At 42.3% G+C, this 25,241-nt stretch overlaps 1 protein-coding gene across 1 annotated transcript in view; it reads right to left on the bottom strand.

Moving 5' to 3' along the window:
* LOC112231664 (storkhead-box protein 2) overlaps positions 1-25,241 on the bottom strand; it is a 41,892-nt gene that overhangs the window by 3,554 nt on the left and 13,097 nt on the right. The window contains exons 2-4 of the mRNA XM_024398364.2: positions 16,960-17,112; positions 7,413-8,845; positions 6,337-7,313 (exon numbers count right to left, since the gene is read on the bottom strand). Of these exons, the coding sequence (XP_024254132.1) occupies positions 6,337-7,313; positions 7,413-8,845; positions 16,960-17,112 (2,563 nt within the window). The remainder of the gene's footprint in view (positions 1-6,336; positions 7,314-7,412; positions 8,846-16,959; positions 17,113-25,241) is intronic.

Below are 25,241 nucleotides of genomic sequence, written 5' to 3'. Positions count from 1 at the left end.
ATACTTCCAAAGTTGTGGCAAAATGGCTTAATTTCTCTTGGGATAGGGGGCGGTATTTTTACATCCAGATGATAAGTGTTCCCAAAGTAAACTGCCTGCTACTCAGGCCCAGAAGCTAGGATATGCATATAATAGGTAGATGTGGATAGAAAACACTCTAAAGTTTCTAAAACTGTTACAATAATGTCTGTGAGTATAACAGAAATGAAATGGCAGGCAAAACCCAGAGGACAAACCATCCCCCCCAAAAAAATGTTCATCCTACCACTGATTTCAATGGCTGGCACTTTTATAATAGGGCAAAATCGTGCACGATTGCAGTTCCTAGGGCTTCCATTAGATGTCAACAGTCTTTAGAAAGACTGTCAGACTGGTTTTTGTAAAAATGGCCCAGAAATTGTAGTTTTTCTAGGTGGCTCCCATTTTGGCTGTAGTGGGTCCAAGCGCATGAATGAGAGCGCATTCTTTGGTATTTTTCTCCAGTAAAGACAATAATGATTCTCCGTCTTAAATTTGATTGTTTATTTGCGTATTAGGGTACCTAAGGGTTGATTATAAACGTTGATTGACTTGTTTGGAGTTTATTGGTAACGTTTGGGATTCATTTTGTATGCATGATGAAGGAGGGAAAACGAGTGGATTATTGACTGAAGTGCGCCAGCTAAACTTTTATGGATATAAAGGAGTTTATCGAACAAAAGGACCATTTGTAATGTAACTGGGACATTTTGGAGTGCCAACAGAAGAAGATCTTCAAAGGTAAGGCATATATATTATATTATATCTGGCAACTCCCTGGTTGAAAATGATTTGTTATGCATTTGTGTACTGGGCGCTGTCCTCAGATAATCGCATGGTTTGCTTTCACTGTGAAGGCTTTTTGAAATCTGACACGGTGGCTGGATTAACAACAATTTAAGCTTTATTTTGATGTATTGCACTTGTGATTTCATAAACGTTTAATAATTATCATAATTTAATTTGAATTGGCGCTCTGCAATTTCACCGGATGTTGGCCAGGTGGGACGGTAAACTGATCCACTGATCCGCAAGAAGTTAAGGACAACAAAGTCAAGGTATTGGAGTGGCCATCACAAATCCCTGACCTCAATCCCATAGAACATTTGTGGGCAGAACTGAAAAAGTGTGTGCGAGCAAGGAGGCCTACAAACCGGACTCAGTTACACCAGCTGTGTCAGGAGGAATGGGCCAAAATTCACCCAATTTATGGTGGGAAGCTTATGGAAGGCTACCTGAAACATTTGACCCAAGTTAAACAATTTAAAGGCAATGCTACCAAATACTAATTGAGTGTATGTAAACGTATGTAAACTTCTGCCCGACTGGGAATGTTATGAAAGAAATAAAAGTTTAAATAAATCATTCACTATTATTGTTCTGACATTTCACATTCTTAAAATACAGTGGTGATCTTAACTGACCTAAGACGGGGAAATTTTACTAGAATTAAATGTCAGGAATTGTGAAAACTTAATTGATATGTATTTGGCTAAGCTGTATGTACATTTCCGACTTCAACTGTAAGTGTTTCCCATTTATAGAGTGCAGCGGAGGAAACGCGCACAGACACATGCCACATCCTAGTCTATTAAAATGTTGCAGTCTGGCTTCGGTATTTAAAGCTTGACAATGAATAACCAAAAAACGAAACCTGTAACAAAACACCATACAAAGGGTAAACGTAGGCCTATTAAGGCAACATTTGAGCAGTAGCCTAGGCTGGCTACTCAACTACAATACATTTCCAGGGCACCATACAGCAGTGGTGTGAAGTACTTAAGTAAAAATACTTTAAAGTCCTACTTAAGTAGTTTTTTGGGGTATCTGCACTACTTTACTATTTACATTTTTGGCAACTTTCACTTTTACTTCACTACATTCCTAAAAAAAAATGTAATTTTTAGTCCATACATTTTCCCTGACACCCAAAAGTACTCGCTACATTTAGACAGAATTTGATTCCTTTGCTTCTAGCAGCTGCTCAACACTGCTAGTGAGCATTTGTACCGCTAATTAGCATGGTCACCGCAACTAAAAGGTTCGGCTTAATTACGATTAGTTTGTGTTCACAAGGTTGACAACAATAGCAAAAAAAAATCTAAACATCCTTGCAACTGAAGTTTTTGGGTTTATGACAAAGTAAGAAACACTACTAAGCCATTTTATGCGTCCTTCAAAAAAACATTACTAAATCGAATATAGCTAAAATGTGACATATACAGTGGTGCAAAAAATAATTTAGTCAGCCGCCAATTGTGCAAGTTCTCCCACTTAAAAAGATGAGGCCTGTAATTTTCATCATAGGTACACTTCAACTATGACAGACAAAATTAGGGGAAAAAAGTCCAGAAAATCACATTGTAGGATTCATAAATTAATTTATTTGCAAATTATGGTGGAAAATAAGTATTTGGTCACCTACAAACAAGCAAGATTTCTGGCTCTCACAGACCTGTAACTTCTTTAAAAAGAGGCTCCTCTGTCCTCCACTCATTACCTGTATTAATGGCAGCTGTTTGAACTTGTTATCAGTATAAAAGACACCTGTCCACAACCTCAGTCACACTCCAAACTCCACTATAGCCAAGACCAAAGAGCTGTCAAAGGACACCAGAAACAAAATTGTAGACCTGCACCAGGTTGGGAAGACTGAATCTGCAATAGGTAAGCAGCTTGGTTTGAAGAAATCAACAATTATTAGGAAATGGAAGATATACAAGACCACTGAATCTCCCTCGATCTGGGGCTCCACGCAAGATCTCACCCCGTGGGGTCAAAATGATCACAAGAATGGTGAGCAAAAATCCCAGAACCACACGAGGGGACCTAGTCAATGACCTGCAGAGAGCTGGGACCAAAGTAACAAAGCCTACCATCAGTAACACACTACGCCGCCAGGGACTCAAATGCTGCACTGCCAGACGTGTCCCCCTGCTTAAGCCAGTACATGTCCAGGCCCGTCTGAAGTTTGCTAGAGAGCATTTGGATGATCCAGAAGAAGATTGGGAGAATGTCATATGTACAGATGAAACCAAAATAGAACTTTTTGGTAAAAACTCAACTCGTCGTGTTTGGAGGACAAAGAATGCTGAGTTGCATCCAAAAAACACCATACCTACTGTGAAGCATGGGGGTGGAAACATCATGCTTTGGGGCTGTTTTTCTGCAAAGGGACCAGGACGACTGATCCATGTAAAGGAAAGAATGAATGGGGCCATGTATCATGAGATTTTGAATGAAAACCTCCTTCCATCAGCAAGGGCATTGAAGATGAAACGTGGCTGGGTCTTTCAGCATGACAATGATCCCAAACACACCACCCGGGCAATGAAGGAGTGACTTCGTAAGAAGCATTTCAAGGTCCTGGAGTGGCCTAGCCAGTCTCCAGATCTCAACCCCATAGAAAATCTTTGGAGGGAGTTGAAAGTCCGTGTTGCCCAGCAACAGACCCCAAACATCACTGCTCTAGAGGAGATCTGCATGGAGGAATGGGCCAAAATACCAGCAACAGTGTGTGAAAACCTTGTGAAGACTTACAGAAAACATTTGACCTCTGTCATTGCCAACAAAGGGTATATATGTATTGAGATAAACTTTTGTTATTGACCAAATACTTATTTTCCACCATCATTTGCAAATAAATTCATTAAAAATCCTACAATGTGATTTTCTGGATTTTGTCTGTCATAGTTTAAGTGTACCTATGATGAAAATTACAGGCCTCTCTCATATTTTTAAGTGGGAGAACTTGCACAATTGGTGGCTGACAAAATACTTTTTTGCCCCACTGTACAGTGCTATCATAAAGTATTAACACCGCTTGACTTTGTCCACATTGTGTTACAAAGTGGGATTAAAATGGATTTAATTGTCCTTTTTTGTCAACGATCTATACCAAATACTCTAATGTCAAAGTGAAAGAAAAATTCTGACATTTGTAAAAAATTCATTAAAGATACAACTGTAACATACATGTTAGAGTCACCTTTGGCAGCAATTACAGTTGTAATTAATTTTTTGTAATGAGTCATTCTGGGTTAGTCTCTAAAAACTTTGAATACCTGGATTGCGCAGCATTTAGCCACTAATTACTTTCAAAATTCTTCAGGCTCTGTCAAATTGATCATTACTATTCAACCATTTTTAGGTCTTGCCATAGATTCTCAAGCAGATCTAAGTCAAAACTGTAACTCGACAACTCAGGAACATTCACTGTCTTCTTGGTAAGAAACTCCAGTGGAAATTTGGCCTTGTATTTTAGGTTATTGTCCTCCTGAAAGGTGAATTAATCTGCCAGTGTCTGGTGGAAAGCAGACTGAGCCAGGTTTTTCTCTAGGATTTTGAATGTGATTAGTGGCATTCCGTTTCTTTTTTATCCTGAAAAACTCCCCAGTCCTTAACAATTACAAGCATACCCATAACATGATGCCACCACTATGCTTGAAAATATGGAGAGTGGAACTCAGAAATGTATTGTATTGGATTTCCCCCAAACATCACACTTTGTATTCAGGACAAAAATGTAATTGCTTTGCCACATTGTTTGCAGTATAACTTTAGTGACTTATTGCAAACAGTGGATGCATATATTGGAATATTTTTTTATTCTGTACAGGCTTCCTTCTTTTCACTCTGTCAATTAGGTTAGTATTGTGGAGTAACTACAATATTGTTGTTCCATCGTCAGTTTCTCTTATCACAGCCATTAAACTTTAACTGTTTTAAAGTCACCATTGGCCTCATGATGAAATACCTGAGCGGTTTCCTTCCTTCCTCTCAAAGATACAGGTCACCTGTATCTTTGTAGTGACTGGGTGTATTGATAAACCATCCAAAATGTAAGGGATTTTCAATGTCTTATTTTATTTACCCATCTACCAGGTGCCCTCCCTGGTCTTTCTGGTTGAATCTGTGTTTGAAATTCAGGGATCTTACAGATAATTGTATGTGTGGGGTACATAATGTAGATGAGGTAGTCATTCAAAAATCAAGCACATTTTTACTCCTGAACTTATTTAGACTTGCTATACCAAAGGGGTTGAATACTTATTGACTCAAGACATGTCAGCTTTTATAATTTTTTTGTAATTTGTAAAAATGTCGAAAAACAATTCCACTTTCACATTATGGTATATTGTGTGTAGGCCAGTGACAAAGAAAATCATAATTTTTACGTCTCTCTGTGTGCTAGCGAGATACCTATAGACCTCCAGTCATTATGCTAATGCTAGTTAGCTTACTTCATACTGGACTTACAGACATAAACATGGTATCCACGAGTTCATCTGACTCCAGGGAAGTAGATAAAGGACCTCATTGGAAAAATCTTGAAGTATCACTTTAATACCATTCTAAAGACAGCTGCTCTGAGCAAGTGTGTGTGGTAACATGATGCATGGATAGGATGGCCAAGCCACTGGCATGCTACTACTGTGTACATTGCTTAGAATGGGTCTGTTCTACTAATGCTAATACGCTTGGAAAGCGGACACATCACAAACATCCAAATAAAACCTTAGTGGAGCCACCTTATCCCTTTGGGAGGCAACATTATGTTTGCTAGAAAATAGAGGTACACTACCTGGCTAACTAAGTAAGTGAAATGTTTTCCCCCACAGTTAGCGAGTTCTTTACAGTTAGTTAGCAACTGCTCCTACACTGTTTTGCTAGATAGGCAAAAGGCCATCAAGGTAAATATTAATTTGTTCTTAACTGACTTGCCTTAAAGGTTAAATACATTTTTTTTGTAAGATACCGTAACAATGTTGTGCCAAAAACATAGGTATTTATTTGGACAGTGATGCTAAAACTTTTAATTTGTCTCTATCCTCCAGCATTTTGGATTTGAGATCAACAAACTGCAAATGCGTCCAATACGTTTGTAGAGTTGCAAGCTTAATGTAGTCATTGCATGCTAGGAATATGGGACTAAATACTAAACTTTTGACTAAATTGAACATAAATGAATTTGTCCAAATGACACCTTCAAATGGAGGGACTAGTTACATAAATTGCATTCATTATCTAAACAGTAAAACAGGCATGAAAATACCCTCAGATAAAAGGTGACATTTTGTACTGTCGCCACATATAAAATATTTGATCTCAAATCCAAAATGCTGGTGTAAAGAGCCAAATTCAAATATTTAGTGTCACTGTGTAAATAAATACGTAGTGGAGTGTACAAAACATACATCCAAAAGTTGTCTCCAGTTGTGTTTACATTTTACAGATTGTGATGATATCCACGTTCTATATGTATTCTTTGGTCATAACCCTCTGGTTGCTGTAGTGGACAGACTAGGTTCAGCTTACCTTGGGGAGTTGAATCCACTGTCTACAGTCACGCTGCTGCTGTCCATGCTATCCAGACGTGCTGAATGCGCTGACTTCTGGCTGCTACTGTTTTCTGTCTCCTTGGGGCTGAGCAGCGTGAGGTTAGTCTCAAACTTGCGCTGCAGATCATGCTCCTTCTCCCGCTCCAGAAGCCACTGCATGGTTCCAACTCCACCTCCACCCTCCCCGTGCCCTTTGCCCTCTGCCACCACTAACTCCTTCCGCGCGGTGTCCTCTGCCATCACCTCCTCGTCATCATCCGACACATTGTAGTAGTCAAAGGCGGCCTCGGAGGCTGACGGGACCACTGGCTCGGAGCCCTGGGGGACCAAGGCGGAAGCGGGGGAAGCTGCTGAATTCGAAGGCTGCTGGGCCTCTAGATTGTCAAGGACCTCGGCTGATTTGATGTGTGGGGTCTTTCGCAGGGTGCCCGACTTGGTGTAGGTGCCCTCCACGTAGCCTGCAGTCAATGTGTTGTGTGGAGGCTTGAACAAAGTGTCCTTGCTGAAGATCTCCTTCCTCTTGTCTGCCACGCCACCACCGCCTCCCCCTCCAGGGTCTACGTTGTGTTGGTGTTGTGTCAAACGTCCGTTAGTCATGGGCTCTGGGGTCTGGCTTGGTGTTGATCGGTTTGAGCCGTTTTGCCCCTTTGCCAAAGAGTCCTCTTTGTATTCCATCGTGAGGGGAGAGGTAAGGTGAGGTGTGTGGCGATCAGCTGGAGTGCCCTTCCGGATTCCCTCAGACGAGGTTAACGTGTCGTGGTCTGCTTTTGACAGAGGTGAAGGGGCGGTAAGGATTGTTTCGTTTGACGTATTGCACTGGAAGTAGTCGTCCGCCGAGGACTTGGGCGAGAGTCCCTTCAGATCACTGTAGGCCGGCAAGCTGTCTCTGCTCTTATTCCTTTCCAGTGGGCTTCGGATCCTAGACTCGTCCAAGCTCCCCTTCCCCAGGCTCCCCTTCCCCAGGCTCCCCTTCCCCAGGCTCCCCTTCCCCAGGCTCCCCTTCCCCAGGCTCCCCTTCCCCAGGCTCCCCTTCCCCAGGCTCCCCTTCCCCACATCAGGCACACACATTTCAGAATTGAACTTAGCAGCCGAGAACATGATCCTTGAGTAGTGGGGTGACTTCTGGGAGGCCCGCAAAGTCCCATCGTCTGTGTAGTAACGACTTCGTTCATCGGGACTACGCTCATAGTCCTCTGACATCCCCAAAGAGGAGGGGCCCATTCCGTCCAGAGGGCTCAAAGCGTTATCCATGGAGCGGGACCTTTCCTTAGCCTGGTCGGTCAGCTCGTCGCGTGACTTCCTTCCTTCTTGAGTGTGACTGTGGCTTCGGTGCACTCTCCCGCTGGACGTCCCGCGCGAGGGCTCGGGGAAAGGCATCTCTGTCCTCCTTTTCGCCAACTCCCCGGACACGTCCCACTCCGGGGTGATGGGGAAGTGGGACTCTGTGATGTTGGGGTTGCTGTGAACTACGTAAGTCCCACCACTTCTTTTGCGCTCCAAGGTGTACATGGCCTCACGCGGGGAGCGCACCAGCGAGTGGCTGAAGAAGCGGCTGTAATCCCTGTCTACCATGGCCATGTCCAGGTTGGAACTATCGGAAGGGTCGCCCCGGGAAGCGCGCGTCTTGCTGTGTGAACGGGACTTGCCGTGCGGCACCCGACGGTGACCACGACTCCTCCGGCTGCGTGCACTGTGCTCAGCCGAGCTGCCTGCTTTTCTCCTCTGGGCACGCTCCTCCTCCAGCCTCTTCATCACGGCCGTGTGGCGCGCCACATTCTCCACCGTCAGGTCCGGGTTGATCCGCCGGATGATCTCCATCTCCACAGTGCGGGGGATGGTGATGGCAGGCGCATCTTCATCGCGGAGGGGCCATTCCTCGGGAGGGAACTGGGCCGAGAACGTGGCCAGCTGCCTCAGCTTGTCCTTCTTGAAGCTCAACCTGAACAGCTTCAGCCCAAACTTCTTTGACTGCTTCTCGGCACTGCTGCCGCCACCACCCTCCTTTTTTTTGGTCAGTGTGTCGGTCTTGTAGGGGAAGGGGGCATTACTCTTGCTCTTGTCCGTCAAAGGATCTTGCAACTGTGACGTCGGTATCTGAATGGGAGTCGGAGGGGGCTGAGGGTAGGAGGGGGGGTCTCCCCGAGGCTCCTTGGGAGACTTCCTCTGGTAAGTGGGGGCTTGAGGGATGGGCGTATCATCGCGGTACGTGTTGTAGGAGTCCCCGTGGTTCTTCTGGTTGGGCCTCTCCCTCACGCAGCCCGGGGTGGAGGGCGTGATGGTGCCCGACTGTGGGGAGGTACACTGCTGTTGCTGCTGCCAGTCGTCCAGGTGGTACCACTTGCTGTTTGATCGGATGAGGTTGGGGGTGATAAAGTAGGTCTGGGGAGTAACAATGAAGTAGCCCTCAGGTGTTGGGTAGATTTTCCTCTCTCGCACCAGCATGTTTAGGGTGTGTCGCAGAATCTCCGAGCTCGGTGTTGGAACACCTGAGAGAAACACAGACGGGGGAAAGACTAGTTTTACATTCAGCAGTTCAAAACCAGAGTTCTAGAACTTACATTTTAAGAGTAAAGTATTTTTAGGTGGGACTTGCAAAGCAAAAGTCCAAACTTTAAATCTTTGTCATACTTCTGACTTTTTATTATTATTATTATTTAGGTCGCTACTCCTCTTACTTACACCGTTTAAGCTAGAAATGCTGTTCAAACTTTAAAATGAGTAGACTGTTCAGGACCAGTGTGCTGACCTACAACTTCTTGATATATTTTATACTTTAAGTCCTCCAACCACTTTCATGGCATTTCCTCATAATTCTAAAGGCCCCATTGTGACATCATCACTTCAAACATTCCATTCACTGTAAATGCAACAATGTAACTTTTGAAACACATTCTCTACTTTGACCACTTGGCAAAGGGTAAGACTTTTGTCTACTTCCCTGCTATTCAAATCTGAAAGCGGATAAGGAATAGCTTCTACCGATCAATAGATAGGTTACAGCTCTCTCTCTTTATAGATACAGTAAGTAATGTCAAAAGCTAGCAGATTCATTGCTTACCAACAACAGCTGCAAATTCCAATAACAATACATAGCATTTTAAAGTTCACTTTCCTTGCTTTGTCTAACACTACCATGAATCTAGCAAATACGTTTTGTGGGTCAGAGTGCAGTAATTTACTTAGTTTCAAAGCACACGTTTGTTTGCATGTTTCTCATACTGGCTTTAGCCAAGGCAACTGTTGCCTAGCAAAAACTGCCTTGGACAACAATTGCCAAGTTCACTCTAGATATTTCACCCGATCACTTCTTATTGCACTTCTTTCAGTTTTCGAACACAACAATTGTAGTTTAGACACTGACCCCAACCATAAAACTATTGACCACAACCACACAACTATTGCCCACAGCTACTGACCACTACTGACCACAACCAACTACTACCCACAACCATAACATACCACAACCACTACACACCACAACAACACAGCTGCAGACCACGACTAATGCCCACAACCACTGATCTCAACTACTAACCACACAACTACTGAACCACACAACCACAAAATGACGGACCACAACCACAAAACTACTAACCACAACCACTGACCACAACCACGGACAATAACTACTGATCACAACCACACAACTAATTACCACAACTAATGCCCACAACTACTGACCACAACACAACTACAGACCATAACTCCCGACCTCAACTACTGAACCAAATAACTACTGACCACAACCACTGAACCAAATAACTACTGACCAGAACCGCATAACTACTGACCCCAACACAACTACAGACCATAACTCAGGAGTTATGTCTGTAGTTGTGTTGTGGTCTGTAGTGTGGTTGTGGTTCAGTAGATGTGTGGTCAGTAGTTGTGTGGTTGTGGTCAATAGTTTGTCAGTAGTTGTGTATTCAGTAGTTGTGGTCAGTAGTTTTGTGGTCAGGAGTCCTGACCACACAAATACTGACCACAAGCACAAAACTACTGACCACACAACAACTGACCATAACCCCACAACTACTGACCTGAACTACTGACCACAACCGCACAACTACTTACCACAACACAACTACAGACTATAACTCCTGACCACACAACTACTGACCACAACCAAAAAACTACTGACCATAACCGCAAAACTACTTACCAAACCACAACCACTGACCTAAATTAATGACCACAACCACACAATTACTGAACCACAACCACTGGCACAACCACACAACTACTGAATAAACAACTACTTACTAAACCACTGACCAAAACTACTGACCACAACCCCACAACTACTGACCTAAACTAATGACCACACAACTAATGAACACAACTACAAAACTACTGACCACAACCACACGACTACTGAATATACAGCTACTTACCAAACTACTGATCAAAACTACTGACCACAACCACTGATCACAAAACAACTGAACCACACAACTGCTGACTACAACCACACAACTGCTGACCACATATAGACTACAAGTACTGACCACATCTATACTGTAGGGCCCAATGATCCTGCAACACAACTACTGACCACAACTATAGACCTACTGACCACAACTACCAGTCTGGTCTGCACTTCCTCTGACCCCAGCTCTGGTCCTGGGCATAGCTAGCTAGCTCTGGTTCTCACTAACTCTGGTCTAGCAATGGGCTCCACTATAAATTATAACTACTTGAAGGTGAATACATTAGCATATAATACAATTAATAATATAATACAATTGTTGTTGGGTAACTCTTGAACCGTTCAAGCTAGAGACACAAACCCAATGTTCAGTGCTAGAGGCATCACTACAGACCCTGGTTAAATTTCAGGCTGTATCACAACCGGCCCTGATTGGGAGTCCCATAGGCCGGCGCACAATTGGCCCAGAGTTGTCTGGGTTAGGGTTTGGCCGGTGTAGGCCGTCATTATAAATAAGTATTTGTTCTTAATATCTGACTTTCCTAGTTAAATAAAATGTACAAATATATACATTTGCATACATTTCAAAAAAATTATTCACCAACAGTAACTCTTGAACCGTTCGAGCTAGATAAACCAAACCAACATTCATATATTCAGGCTATTCTATCTTTTCATCTACCTACTTTTTCCAACTATAATCAGTCACCGTCATTACTACTGCAGACACTACCACTACTATAACATATTTCAAAACCATACATACTTTAAACTTCTTATGGCTGCAATCCCGTTAGCGGGATCGATATGACAACGGCCAGTGAAAGTGCAGGGCACCAAATTCAAAACAACAGAAATCTCATAATTAAAATTCCTCAAAACACACATGTATCTTATACCATTTTAAGGTGATCTTGTTGTTAATCCCACCACAGTGTCTGATTTCAAATAGGCTTTACAGCGAAAGCACCACAAACGATTATGTTAGGTCACCACCAAGCCACAGAAAAACACAGCCATTTTTCCAGCTAAAGAGAGTCACAAAAAGCACAAATAGAGATAAAATTAATCACTAACCTTTGATGATCTTCATCAGATGACACTCATAGGACTTCATGTTACACAATACATGTATGTTTGATAAAGTTCATATTTATATAAAAAAAATCAGAGTTTACATTGTTGCGTTACGTTCACTAGTTCCAAAAACATCCAGTGATTTTGCATAGCCACATCGATTCAACAGAAATACTCATCATAAATGTAGATGATAATACAAGTGATACACATGGAATTATAGATATACCTCTCCTTAATGCAACCGCTGTGTCAGATTTTTTTTTTTTTTTACTTTACAGAAAAAGCAAACCATGCAATAATTTGAGAAGGCGCTCAGAAAATAAATAAAACAATCCGCCATGTTGGAGTCAACAGAAACCAGAAATCACATTATAAATATTCCCTTACCTTTGATGATCTTCCTCAGAATGCACTCCCAGGAATCCTAGTTCCACAATAAATGCTTGATTTGTTCGATAATGTCCATTATTTATATCCAAGTAGCTACTTTTGTTAGGGCGTTTAGGTACACATATCCAAACGCTCATGCAGGTCCAGCATAACTTCGGACAAAAACTTCAAAACGTTATATTACAGGTCAAAGAAACATTTCAAACTAAGTATAGAATCAATCTTTAGGGTGTTGTTATCATAAATGTTCAATAAAGTTCCAACTGGAAAATTCCTTTGTGTCTAGAGAAGTCATGGAACGCAGGTAGATATCATGTGAAATGCCCGTGACCAGGAAATGGCTCTCTGCCAGGAACCTGACTCATTCAGGTCTTATTCAGCCCCACAACACAGTAGAAGCCGCATTCAAGTTTCTAAAGATGGTTGACATCTAGTGGAAGCCCTAGGAAGTGCAACTCCATCCATATCCCACTGTGAATTCAATAGGGCCTGGGTTGAAAATCGACCAACCTCAGATTTCTCACTTCCTGTTTGGATTTCTTCTCAGGTGCCTGTTATACTCACAGAAATCATTCAAACAGTTTTAAAAACTTCAGAGTGTTTTCTATCCAATACTAATAATAAATATGCCTGTTTACTCTGGGCACCTCTCATCCAAGCTACTCAATACTGCCCCTGCAACCATAAGAAGTTAAAACAAGCTAGCACTACACACCACATTTTCTTCAGGAAATGTACTTTTAGCCTAAAGCTAGCTATCAGTAGGTCAACATACAGTTAATTCAGAAAGTATTCAAACCCCTAGACCTTTTCCACATTCTTTTACTTTATAGCATTATTCTAAAATGTATTAAATATTTTATCATCAATCGACATATATCCCATAATTAAAGCAAAAACAGGTTGACATTTTTGCAAATGTACAATGTAAGAAACATACCTCATTTACATAAGTATTCAGACCCTTTGCTATGAGACTTGAAATTGAGCTCATGTGCACCCTGTTTCCATTGATCATCCTTGAGATGTTTCTAGAACTTGATTGGAGTCCATCTGTGGTAAATGCAAGTCAAGACAACACAGGAGTGGCTTTGGGACAAGTCTCTGAATGTCCTTGAGTGGACCATCCATCGCCTGGACATGAACCCGATCAAACATCTCTGGAGAGACCTGGAAATAGCTGTGCAGCGACCCTCCCCATCCTACCTGACAGAGCTTGAGAGGATCTGCAAAGAAGAATTGTAGAAACTCCCCAAATACAGGTGTTCCAAGCTTGTAGCATCATACCTGCAATCACTGCCAAAGGTGCTTCAACAAAGTACTGAGTAAAAGGTCTGAATACTTATCTAAATGTGACATTTCTGTTTTTTTACAATGGCAAACATTTCTGAAAACCTGTTTTTGCTTTTTCAGTATTTTTTTTACTAGGCAAGTCAGTTAAGAACAAATTCTTATTTTCAATGACAGCCTAGGAACAGTGGGTTAACTGCCTGTTCAAGGGCAGAACAACAGATTTGTACCTTGTCAGCTCGGGGATTTGAACTTGCAACCTTTCGGTTACTAGTCCAATGCTCTAACCACTAGGCTACACTGCCGCCCCAAAAGTATGGTTTATTGTGTGTAGATTGATGAGGTGAAATAACAATCGAATCCATTTTAGAATAAATCAAGAGGTCTGAAAACTTTCCGAATGCACTGTATTCTACATAATTCCTAAAATATTTTTAAAGAGCTATCATCACTAGAGCTGGCATATTTCTCTACCCAAATAATAGCCAACAACCTTCTCATCATTACATCATCATTCAACTCAAATCATTCACACTAGTAAAACTTTCAATGTAAATCGTGTATCTATTTACCTGAAACCCACAGCATGATTGAGTCAGAGTTGCTTTGCTTTTCTAAGATGATCCTGCTTTTTATTCCCATCTTCTGACAGAAGATCACTTTGTCCTATGTCTTTCTTATTTTACCATACTGGTCATCTATGAACAGTTGAACATCTTGAAGAACAATCTGGCCTTAATGGCCATGTACTCTTATAATCTCCATCCGGCACAGCCAGAAGAGCACTGGCCACCCCTCAGAGCCTGGTTCCTCACTAGGTTTCTTCATAGGTTCCTGCCTTTCTTCTACATCTGAATTGCTTGTTTAGGGTTTTAGGCTGGGTTTCTGTATAAGCACTTTGTGAAATCTGCTGACATAAAAAGGGCAATATAAATAAATGTGATTGACTTATTCTTTTAGTTTTCACATGCAACAACTGTAGTTTTGACATTTTGCGGCGGCAGCGTAGCCTAGTGATTAGAGCGTTGGACTAGTAACCCGAAAGGTTGCAAGACCGATTCCCCAAGCTGACAAGGCACAAATCTGTCGTTCTGCCCCTGAACAAGGCAGTTAACCCACTGTTCCTAAGCCGTCATTGAAAATAAGAATTTGTTCTTAACTGACTTGCCTAGTAAAATTAAAATTGTGATCTAAATGCCCCACAAATTAATATGGTTGATATAAACTAATATAAAGTCCCCTTTTCAGGACCCTGTCTTTCAAAGATAATTTGTAAAAATCCAAATAACTTCACAGATCTTGGGTTTAAACACTGTTTCCCATGCTTGTTCAATGAACCATAAACAATTCATGAACATGCACCTGTGGAATGGTCGTTAAGACACTAACAGCTTACAGACGGTAGGCAATTAAGGTCACGGTTATGAAAACTTAGGACACTAAAAGAGGCCTTTCTACTGACTCTGGAAAACATCAAAAGAAAGATGTCCAGGGTCCCTGCTTATCTGCGTGAACCTTAGCCTTAGGCATGCTGCAAGGAGACATGAGGACTGCAGATGTGGCCAGGGCAATAAATTGCAATGTCCGTACTGTGAGACACCTAAGTCAGCACTACAGGGAGACAGGACGGACAGCTGATCATCCTCGCAGTGGCAGACCATGTATAACAACATGGTACATCCGAACCTCACACATGCGGGAACGGTACAGAATGGCAAAAACAACTGCCCGAGTTACACCAGGAAGGCACAATCCCTCCATCAGTGCTCAGACTGTCCGCAATAGGCTGTGCAATAGGCTGTGTCTGTTAGTGAACATTTCTCATCTGCCAAGATAATCCATCCACCTGACAGGTGTGGCATATCAAGAAGATGATTAAACAGCATAATCATTACACAGATGCACCTTGTGCTGGGGACAATGAAAGGCCACTCTAAAATGTGCAGTTGTGTCACAACACAACGCCACAGCTGTCTCAAGCTTTGAGACTTCCATGCCTCAAGCTTCTCTTCTTCCATGCCGTCCCTAGGAGGGGTGCGTCACTTGAGTGGGTTGAGTCGCTGACGTGGTCTTTCTGTCTGGGTTGGCGCCCCCCCCTTGGGTTGTGCCGTGGTGGAGATCTTTGTGGGCTATACTCGGCCTTGTCTCAGGATGGTAAGATGGTGGTTGAAGATATCCCTCTAGTGGTATGGGGGGCTGTGCTTTGGCAAAGTGGGTGGGATTATATCCTGCATGTTTGGCCCTGTCCATGGGTATCATTGGATGGGGCCACATTGTCTCCTGACCCCTCCTGTCTCAGCCTCCAGTATTTATGCTGCAGTAGTTTACGTGTCGGGGGAATATGGTCAGTCTGTTATATCTGGAGTATTTCACCTGTCTTATCCGGTGTCCTGTGTGAATTTAAGTATGCTCTCTCTAACGCTTTCTCTCTTTCTTTATTTCTCTCTCGGAGGACCTGAGCCCTAGGACCATGCCTCAGGACTATCTGGCATGATGACTCCTTGCTGTCCCCAGTCCACCTAGCCGTGCTGCTGCTCCAGTTTCAACTGTTCTGCCTGCGGCTATGGAACCCTGACCTGTTCACCGGACGTGCTACCTTGTCCCAGACCTGCTGTTTTCAACTCTCTAGAGACAGCAGGCGCGGTAGAGATACTCTCAATGATCGGCTATGAAAAGCCAACAAACATTTCTCATAAGAAACTAGCTCCCTGGTATACAGAAAATACTCGAGCACTGAAGCAAGCTTCCAGAAAATTGGAATGGAAATGACGCCACACCAAACTGGAAGTCTTCCGACTAGCTTGGAAAGACAGTACCGTGCAGTATCGAAGAGCCCTTACTGCTGCTCGATCATCCTATTTTTTCAACTTAATTGAGGAAAATAAGAACAATCCGAAATAGATTTTTTACATTTTTTTTTGTTCAGCATATAAAACATGCTGCTGCAGTGTGGTATTATGGTCTGTTTTCAGAACCCTGGAATGAGTGAAGGGTCAGGGATTTTGAATGCCTTAAACAAACTGCCTCTATACAACCATCAATGGGTCATGAATGCATACATTACCATAAGGTCATTGTGTGTGTGTGTGTGTTTAGGGGGTAACAGGGGTTGTGTCAATTAGGGCACGCAACGGAAGTGTTAAAAAATGTTTCACAATGGAAAATGAAAAATAATGTTTTTTATTGGAGAGGGCAAGGTAGTTCCTCCTTATTTCAGTCTGTTTCTTTAATTTTTAGTGCCTGATGAACACCGTCTTGGGTTGTATTATAGGCCAACTGTATAGGGTGAAGAAGCTGCCCTTAGACATTGTTCTTTTGTTCATTTTGAATTTCTCCCACTGACTGCAGATACTAGGAGATACCCACAGTCATTGAGCTAATGCTATAAATTTGATCCTGTAGCTACTGTACCTGGGAAGCATGTGGCGAGGTGTTCCATCAGGGCCTCCTGGTTGACGGGCTTGCGAGCAGAGTTCATGGCTGAGATAGCCAGACACAGGATCTCCCCCAGTGGGATGAACTGGGACTGGCTGATAGGAGACATGCTGATGGGAGACACATCACCTACAGCAGGGAGAAATAGACAACAGTCAGCGAATGAACTGTAGGAGAGAAGAGAAGAACCTGGGCACATATCTATCAAGAGTCTCAGAGTAGGAGTGCTGATCTAGAAATCAGGTCCCTCCTGCCGATAATAATCTTATAATTACTATGATCTAAAAGGCAAAACTGATCCTAGATCAGCACTCCTACATAATACAGCCCCGGGACTCAGTAACTGATCAAACTTAAAAAGATGAGAGGCCTGTAATTTTCATCATAGGTACACTTCAACTATGACAGACAAAATCACACAAAAAAAAACAGAAAATCACATTGTAGGATTTTTAATTAATGTATTTGCAAATTATGGTGGAAAATAAGTATTTGGTCACCTACAAACAAGCAAGATTTCTGGCTCTCACAGACCTGTAACTTCTTCTTTAAGAGGCTCCTCTGTCCTCCACTCATTACCTGTATTAATGGCAGCTGTTTGAACTTGTTATCAGTATAAAAGACACCTGTCCACAACCTCAGTCACACTCCAAACTCCACTATAGCCAAGACCAAAGAGCTGTCAAAGGACACCAGAAACAAAATTGTAGACCTGCACCAGGTTGGGAAGACTGAATCTGCAATAGGTAAGCAGCTTGGTTTGAAGAAATCAACTGTGGGAGCAATTATTAGGAAATGGAAGACATACAAGACCACTGATAATCTCCCTTGATCTGGGGCTCCACGCAAGATCTCACCCCGTGGGGTCAAAATGATCACAAGAATGGTGAGCAAAAATCCCAGAACCACACGGGGGGACCTAGTCAATGACCTGCAAAGAGCTGGGACCAAAGTAACAAAACCTACCATCAGTAACACACTACACCGCCAGGGACTCAAATCCTGCAGTGCCAGATGTGTCCCCCTGCTTAAGTCAGTACATGTCCAGGTCCGTCTGAAGTTGGCTAGAGAGCATTTGGATGATCCAGAAGAAGATTGGGAGAATGTCATATGGTCAGATGAAACCAAAATATAACTTTTTGGTAAAAACTCAACTCGTTGTGTTTGGAGGACAAAGAATGCTGAGTTGCATCCAAAGAACACCATACCTACTGTGAAGCATGGGGTGGAAACCTCATGCTTTGGGGCTGTTTTTCTGCAAAGGGACCAGGACGACTGATCCGTGTAAAGGAAAGAATGGGGCCATGTATCGTGAGATTTTGAGTAAAAACCTCCTTCCATCAGCAAGGGCATTGAAGATGAAACGTGGCTGGGTCTTTCAGCATGACAATGATCCCAAACACACCGCCCGGGCAACGAAGGAGTGGCTTCGTAAGAAGCATTTCAAGGTCCTGGAGTGGCCTAGCCAGTCTCCAGATCTCAACCCCATAGAAAATCTTGAGGGAGTTGAAAGTCCGTGTTGCCCAGCAACAGCCCCAAAACATCACTGCTCTAGAGGAGATCTGCATGGAGGAAAGGGCCAAAATACCAGCAACAGTGTGTGAAAACCTTGTGAAGACTTACAGAAAACGTTTGACCTCTGTCATTGCCAACAAAGGGTATATAACAAAGTATTGAGATAAACTTTTGTTATTGACCAAATACTTGTTTTCCACCATAATTTGCAAAAAATTCATTAAAAATCCTACAATGTGATTTTCTGGATTGTTTTTCTAATTTTGTCTGTCATAGTTGAAAATGTACCTATGATGAAAATTACAGGCCTCATCTTTTTAATTTGGAGAACTTGTGGCTGACTAAATACTTTTTTGCCCCACTGTAACTCCACCTTTCTTATAATATAATTGACAAGATAATTCGTTTTTTTATATATAAATATAGCATTATTTAAATATAGCATTATTTGAATTTAAAAATATTATTTGTTGTAATATTTGTTCAGTCTTTTTTGGAGGATGAAACTGGAATTAGAACTGGCTGTGCATGGCTTGTTTTTAGAAAGGGCGGTATTTTGAAAAAGGTTCCATTTTCAAATAATCTGTAATCTGGATAAAGGTAAAAAGGGGTGAGTCATTCTTACTAACCTACTGGAGAACTAGTTAAGGTTTAAGTATGACTTTTGTATGGCTGATGATTCTAGTGGGAGGTTTAATTAATGCTTTAATATACACTCCCAGTTAAAAGTTTGGACACACCTTCTCATTCAAGGGTTTTTCTTTATTTTTACTATTTTCTACATTGTAGAATAATAGTGAAGATATTAAAACTATGAAATAACACATATGGAATCATATGGTAACCAAAAAAGTGTAGAAAAATCTAAATATATTTTAGATTTCAGATTCCTCAAAGCAAACACCCTTTGCCTTGATGACAGCTTTGCACACTCTTGGCATTCTCTCAACCAGCTTCTTGAGGAATGCTTTTACAAATGTCTTGAAGGAGTTCCCACATATGCTGAGCACTTGTTGGCTGCTTTTCCTTCACTCTGCTGTCCAACTCATCCCAAACCATCTCAATTGGATTGAGGCCGGGTGATTGTGGAGGCCAGGTCATCTGATGCAGCACTCCATCACTCTCCTTCTTGGTCAAATAGCCCTTACACAGAAAGGAGGTGTGTTGGATCACTGTCCTGTTGAAAAACAAATTATATTCCCACTAAGTGCAAACCAGAAGGGATGGCGTATCGCTGCAGAATGCTGTGGTAGCCACGCTGGTTAAGTGTGCCTTGAATTCTAAATGAATCACTGACAGTGTCACCAGCAAAGCACCCCCACACCACCTCCTCCATACTTCAGTGGGAACCAGACATGCAGAGGTCATCCATTCACCTACTCTGCGTCTCGTGTTTATTGGCCCAAGCAAGTCTCTTCTTCTTATTGGTGTCCTTTAGTAGTGGTTAATTTGCAGCAATTTGACCATGAAAGCCTGATTCACGCAGTCTCCTCTGAACAGTTGATGTTGAGATGTGTCTGTTACTTGAACTCTGTGAAGCATTTATTTGGGCTGCAATTTCTGAGGCTGGTAACTCTAATAAATCAAATCAAATTGTATTTGTCACATACACATGGTTAGCAAATGTTAATGCGAGTGTAGCGAAATGCTTGTGCTTCTAGTTCCGACAATGCAGTAATAACCAACAAGTAATCTAACTAACAATTCCCAAACTACTGTCTTATACACAGTGTAAGGGGATAAAGAATATGTACATAAGGATATATGAATGAGTGATGGTACAGAGCAGCATAGGCAAGATACAGTAGATGGTATCGAGTACAGTATATACATATGAGATGAGTATGTAAACAAAGTGGCATAGTTAAAGTGGCTAGTGATACATGTATTACATAAGGATGCAGTCGATGATATAGAGTACAGTATATACGTATGCATATGAGATGAATAATGTAGGGTAAGTAACATTATATAAGGTAGCATTGTTTAAAGTGGCTAGTGATATATTTACATCATTTCCCATCAATTCCCATTATTGAAGTGGCTGGAGTTGAGTCAGTGTCAGTGTCAGTGTGTTGGCAGCAGCCACTCAATGTTAGTGGTGGCTGTTTAACAGTCTGATGGCCTTGAGATAGAAGCTGTTTTTCAGTCTCTCGGTCCCAGCTTTGATGCACCTGTACTGACCTCGCCTTCTGGATGATAGCGGGGTGAACAGGCAGTGGCTCGGATGGTTGATGTCCTTGATGATCTTTATGGCCTTCCTGTAACATCGGGTGGTGTAGGTGTCCTGGAGGGCAGGTAGTTTGCCCCCGGTGATGCGTTGTGCAGACCTCACTACCCTCTGAGAGCCTTACGGTTGAGGGCGGAGCAGTTGCCGTACCAGGCGGTGATACAGCCCGCCAGGATGCTCTCGATTGTGCATCTGTAGAAGTTTGTGAGTGCTTTTGGTGACAAGCCAAATTTCTTCAGCCTCCTGAGGTTGAAGAGGCGCTGCTGCGCCTTCTTCACGATGCTGTCTGTGTGAGTGGACCAATTCAGTTTGTCTGTGATGTGTATGCCGAGGAACTTAAAACTTGCTACCCTCTCCACTACTGTTCCATCGATGTGGATAGGGGGGTGTTCCCTCTGCTGTTTGCTGAAGTCCACAATCATCTCCTTAGTTTTGTTGACGTTGAGTGTGAGGTTATTTTCCTGACACCACACTCCGAGGGCCCTCACCTCCTCCCTGTAGGCCGTCTCGTCGTTGTTGGTAATCAAGCCTACCACTGTTGTGTCGTCCGCAAACTTGATGTTGGAGTTGGAGGCGTGCGTGGCCACGCAGTCGCGGGTGAACAGGGAGTACAGGAGAGGGCTCAGAACGCACCCTTGTGGGGCCCCAGTGTTGAGGATCAGCGGGGAGGAGATGTTGTTGCCTACCCTCACCACCTGGGGGCGGCCCGTCAGGAAGTCCAGTACCCAGTTGCAGAGAGCGGGGTCGAGACCCAGGGTCTCGAGCTTGATGACGAGCTTGGAGGGTACTATGGTGTTGAATGCCGAGCTGTAGTCGATGAACAGCATTCTCACATAGGTATTCCTCTTGTCCAGATGGGTTAGGGCAGTGTACAGTGTGGTTGAGATTGCATCGTCTGTGGACCTATTTGGGCGGTAAGCAAATTGGAGTGGGTCTAGGGTGTCAGGTAGGGTGGAGGTGATATGGTCCTTGACTAGTCTCTCAAAGCACTTCATTTCTTCCTGTAGTCCGTGATTGACTGTAGACCCTGCCACATGCCTCTTGTGTCTGAGCCATTGAATTGAGATTCTACTTTGTCTCTGTACTGACGCTTAGCTTGTTTGATAGCCTTGCGGAGGGAATAGCTGCACTGTTTGTATTCGGTCATGTTACCAGACACCTTGCCCTGATTAAAAGCAGTGGTTCGCGCTTTCAGTTTCACGCGAATGCTGCCATCAATCCACGGTTTCTGGTTAGGGAATGTTTTAATCATTGCTATGGGAACGACATCTTCAACGCACGTTCTAATGAACTCGCACACCGAATCAGCGTATTCGTCAATATTGTTATCTGACGCAATACGAAACATATCCCAGTCCACGTGATGGAAGCAGTCTTGGAGTGTGGAGTCAGCTTGGTCGGACCAGCGTTGGACAGACCTCAGCGTGGGAGCCTCTTGTTTTAGTTTCTGTCTGTAGGCAGGGATCAACAAAATGGAGTCGTGGTCAGTTTTTCCGAAAGGGGGGCGGGGCAGGGCCTTATATGCGTCGCGGAAGTTAGAGTAACAATGATCCAAGGTCTTTCCACCCCTGGTTGCGCAATCGATATGCTGATAAAATTTAGGGAGTCTTGTTTTCAGATTAGCCTTGTTAAAATCCCCAGCTACAATGAATGCAGCCTCCGGATAAATGGTTTCCAGTTTGCAAAGAGTTAAATAAAGTTCGTTCAGAGCCATCGATGTGTCTGCTTGGGGGGATATATACGGCTGTGATTATAATCGAAGAGAATTCTCTTGGTAGATAATGCGGTCTACATTTGATTGTGAGGAATTCTAAATCAGGTGAACAGAAGGATTTGAGTTCCTGTATGTTTCTTTCATCACACCATGTCTCATTGGCCATAAGGCCCCGTCCTTCTTACCAGAAAGATGTTTGTTTCTGTCGGCGCGATGCGTGGAGAAACCCGTTGGCTGCACGGCCTCGGATAGCGTCTCTCCAATGAGCCATGTTTCCGTGAAGCAAAGAACGTTACAGTCTCTGATGTCCCTCTGGAATGCTACCCTTGCTCGGATTTCATCAACCTTGTTGTCAAGAGACTGGACATTGGCAAGAAGAATGCTAGGGAGTGGTGCACGGTGTGCCCGTCTCCGTAGTCTGACCAGAAGACCGCCTCGTTTCCCTCTTTTTCGGAGTTGTTTTTTTGGGTCGCTGCATGGGATCCACTCCGTTGTCCTGTTTGTAAGGCAGAACACAGGATCCGCGTCGCGAAAAACTTATTCTTGGTCTTACTGATGGTGAGTTGACGCTGATCTTATATTCAGTAGTTCTTCTCGACTGTATGTAATGAAACCTAAGATGACCTGGGGTACTAATGTAAGAAATAACACGTAAAAAAACAAAAAACTGCATAGTTTCCTAGGAACGCGAAGCGAGGCGGCCATCTCTGTCGGCGCCGGAAGAATAAACTTATCCTCTGCAGCAGAGGTACCTCTGGGTCTTCTTTTTCTATGGCGGTCCTCATGAGAGCCAGTTTCATCATAGCGCTTTTTCTTTTTTTCGACTGCACTTGAAGAAACTTTCCGGATTGAGTGACCTTTATGTCTAAAAGTAATGGTGGACTGTTGTTTCTCTTTGCTTATTTGAGATGTTCTTGCCATAATATGGACTTGGTCTTTTCCCAAATAGGGCTATGCTCTGTATACCATGCCTACCATGTCACAACACAACTGATTGGCTCAAACTCATTAAGGAAAGAAATTCCACAAATTAACAAGGCACACCTGTTAATGTAAATGCATTCCAGGTGACTACCTCATGAAGCTGGTTGAGAGAATGCAAAACATGTGCAAAGCTGTCATCAAGGCAAAGGATGGCTACTTTAAAGTATCTCAAATATATTTGGATTTGTTTAACATGTTTAACATTGTTTAACATTTGTTTAACATGATTCCATATGAGTTATTTCATAGTTTTGATGTATTCACTATTATTCTACATTGTAGAAAATAGTTTTAAAAAATGAAGAAAAACCCTTGAATGAGAGTAGGTGTGTACAAACTTTTGACTGGTACTGTATTTTTTTTTTTTTTAAATGCGCCCCTGAACACATAAGTAAATAGGTCAACTGGGATATGACTAAATAATTACTCATGGTGATTTTTCCACAAATAGACCTTGGTAGAAAGATATTGTTTTGCCAACTTTTAGTTCAAATTTGTTGTAGTAAGTTCCTTTATTTCTTTAGGGATATGAATACCGGGTATGTCCACTTCACCATCAGACCATTTTATTGGTAAACTATATGGTAGAGTTGTATTTTTTAGCAATCCAATACGTAAAATGGTACAATTATCATAGTTCAGTTGTAATCCAGAGATGTTAGAAAAATGATCTAGATCCTTTATGAGGCTGTGCAGGGATCCAGATTGCAGATAAAAGAGGACATTTCAGTTGTTAGCGTGGAATGACACCTTTGTTTTTAAGCTCTGGATTTCTAGCCCCTTGATTTTATTGTTTGATTTTAATAGCTAACATTTCGATGGCCATGATACATAGATACACCGACAGCGGACAACCTTGTTTTACTCCTCTTGACAGTTTAATAATTTGAGAAGTAGACATTATTTGTTATTTTACACCTGGGGTAACTATACAAAACTTTAACCCAGAGATTCGCCAAAATTAAAATAGTCCAGACATGTATATATAAATTCTAGTCAAACTTTATCAAAAGCCTTTTCAAAATCTTCTCTGATTACCAGACTTGGTTTCCTAGATTTTTCATAGTGTTCTATTGTTCCAATGAATCGTCTTACATTATCTCCAATGTATCATCCATGTAAAAAAGCTGGGATGATCAGGATGACTAACATCCGACAACACCTTTTTAATTCTATGTGCTATGCATTTAGCTAGGATTTCTGAATCACAACACCATTCTAAGGGGCCTCCAGTTTTTTAAATGAACAGGATCTTTATACTTACTACCTGGGTCCTGTTTCAGTAATAGTGAAATCAAACCTTGCTGCGTACCTGATAGTTTACCATTTAGGAGTGGTTAAACATGCCAATAGTGGATCTTTGAGTAGATAGAAAAAAGATTTCATATACCTCAACTGGTATGCCATTCAGCCCTGGAGTTTTCCCTGGTCTTAAAGACTGTAATTGCATCAAGAAGTTCCCACTCTGCAATTTGGCCCTCACACAAGTCTTTCTGTACAGCTGTTAATTTGACACTATTATTATGGTAAAATTCCTTACAGTTAACTTCAGTTAGTGGAAATGGAGGAGACTGAAAAGAGAAGTAATTTGCTTACGCTTTCAAAATATAATTTAGTGAATCATAGATCATTTGTTTCTGTAAATTATTTTTGGTAGCATTTCTATGTCGAAGATTCCAAAATAATTTGGTGATATTATATTTATTTTCCATCCAATTCACTTTATTTTTTATAATACATTATACTTGATTGTCCCGGAATAAGATCCTCCATTTTTGTGTTTTTCCTCCAATTAATTCTGTGCCTTTATGTTAC

Source organism: Oncorhynchus tshawytscha, linkage group LG34 (genome assembly GCF_018296145.1).
Source record: "Oncorhynchus tshawytscha isolate Ot180627B linkage group LG34, Otsh_v2.0, whole genome shotgun sequence".
Taxonomy (NCBI): domain Eukaryota; kingdom Metazoa; phylum Chordata; class Actinopteri; order Salmoniformes; family Salmonidae; genus Oncorhynchus; species Oncorhynchus tshawytscha.
This window is presented reverse-complemented; position numbering and strand designations above follow the sequence as displayed.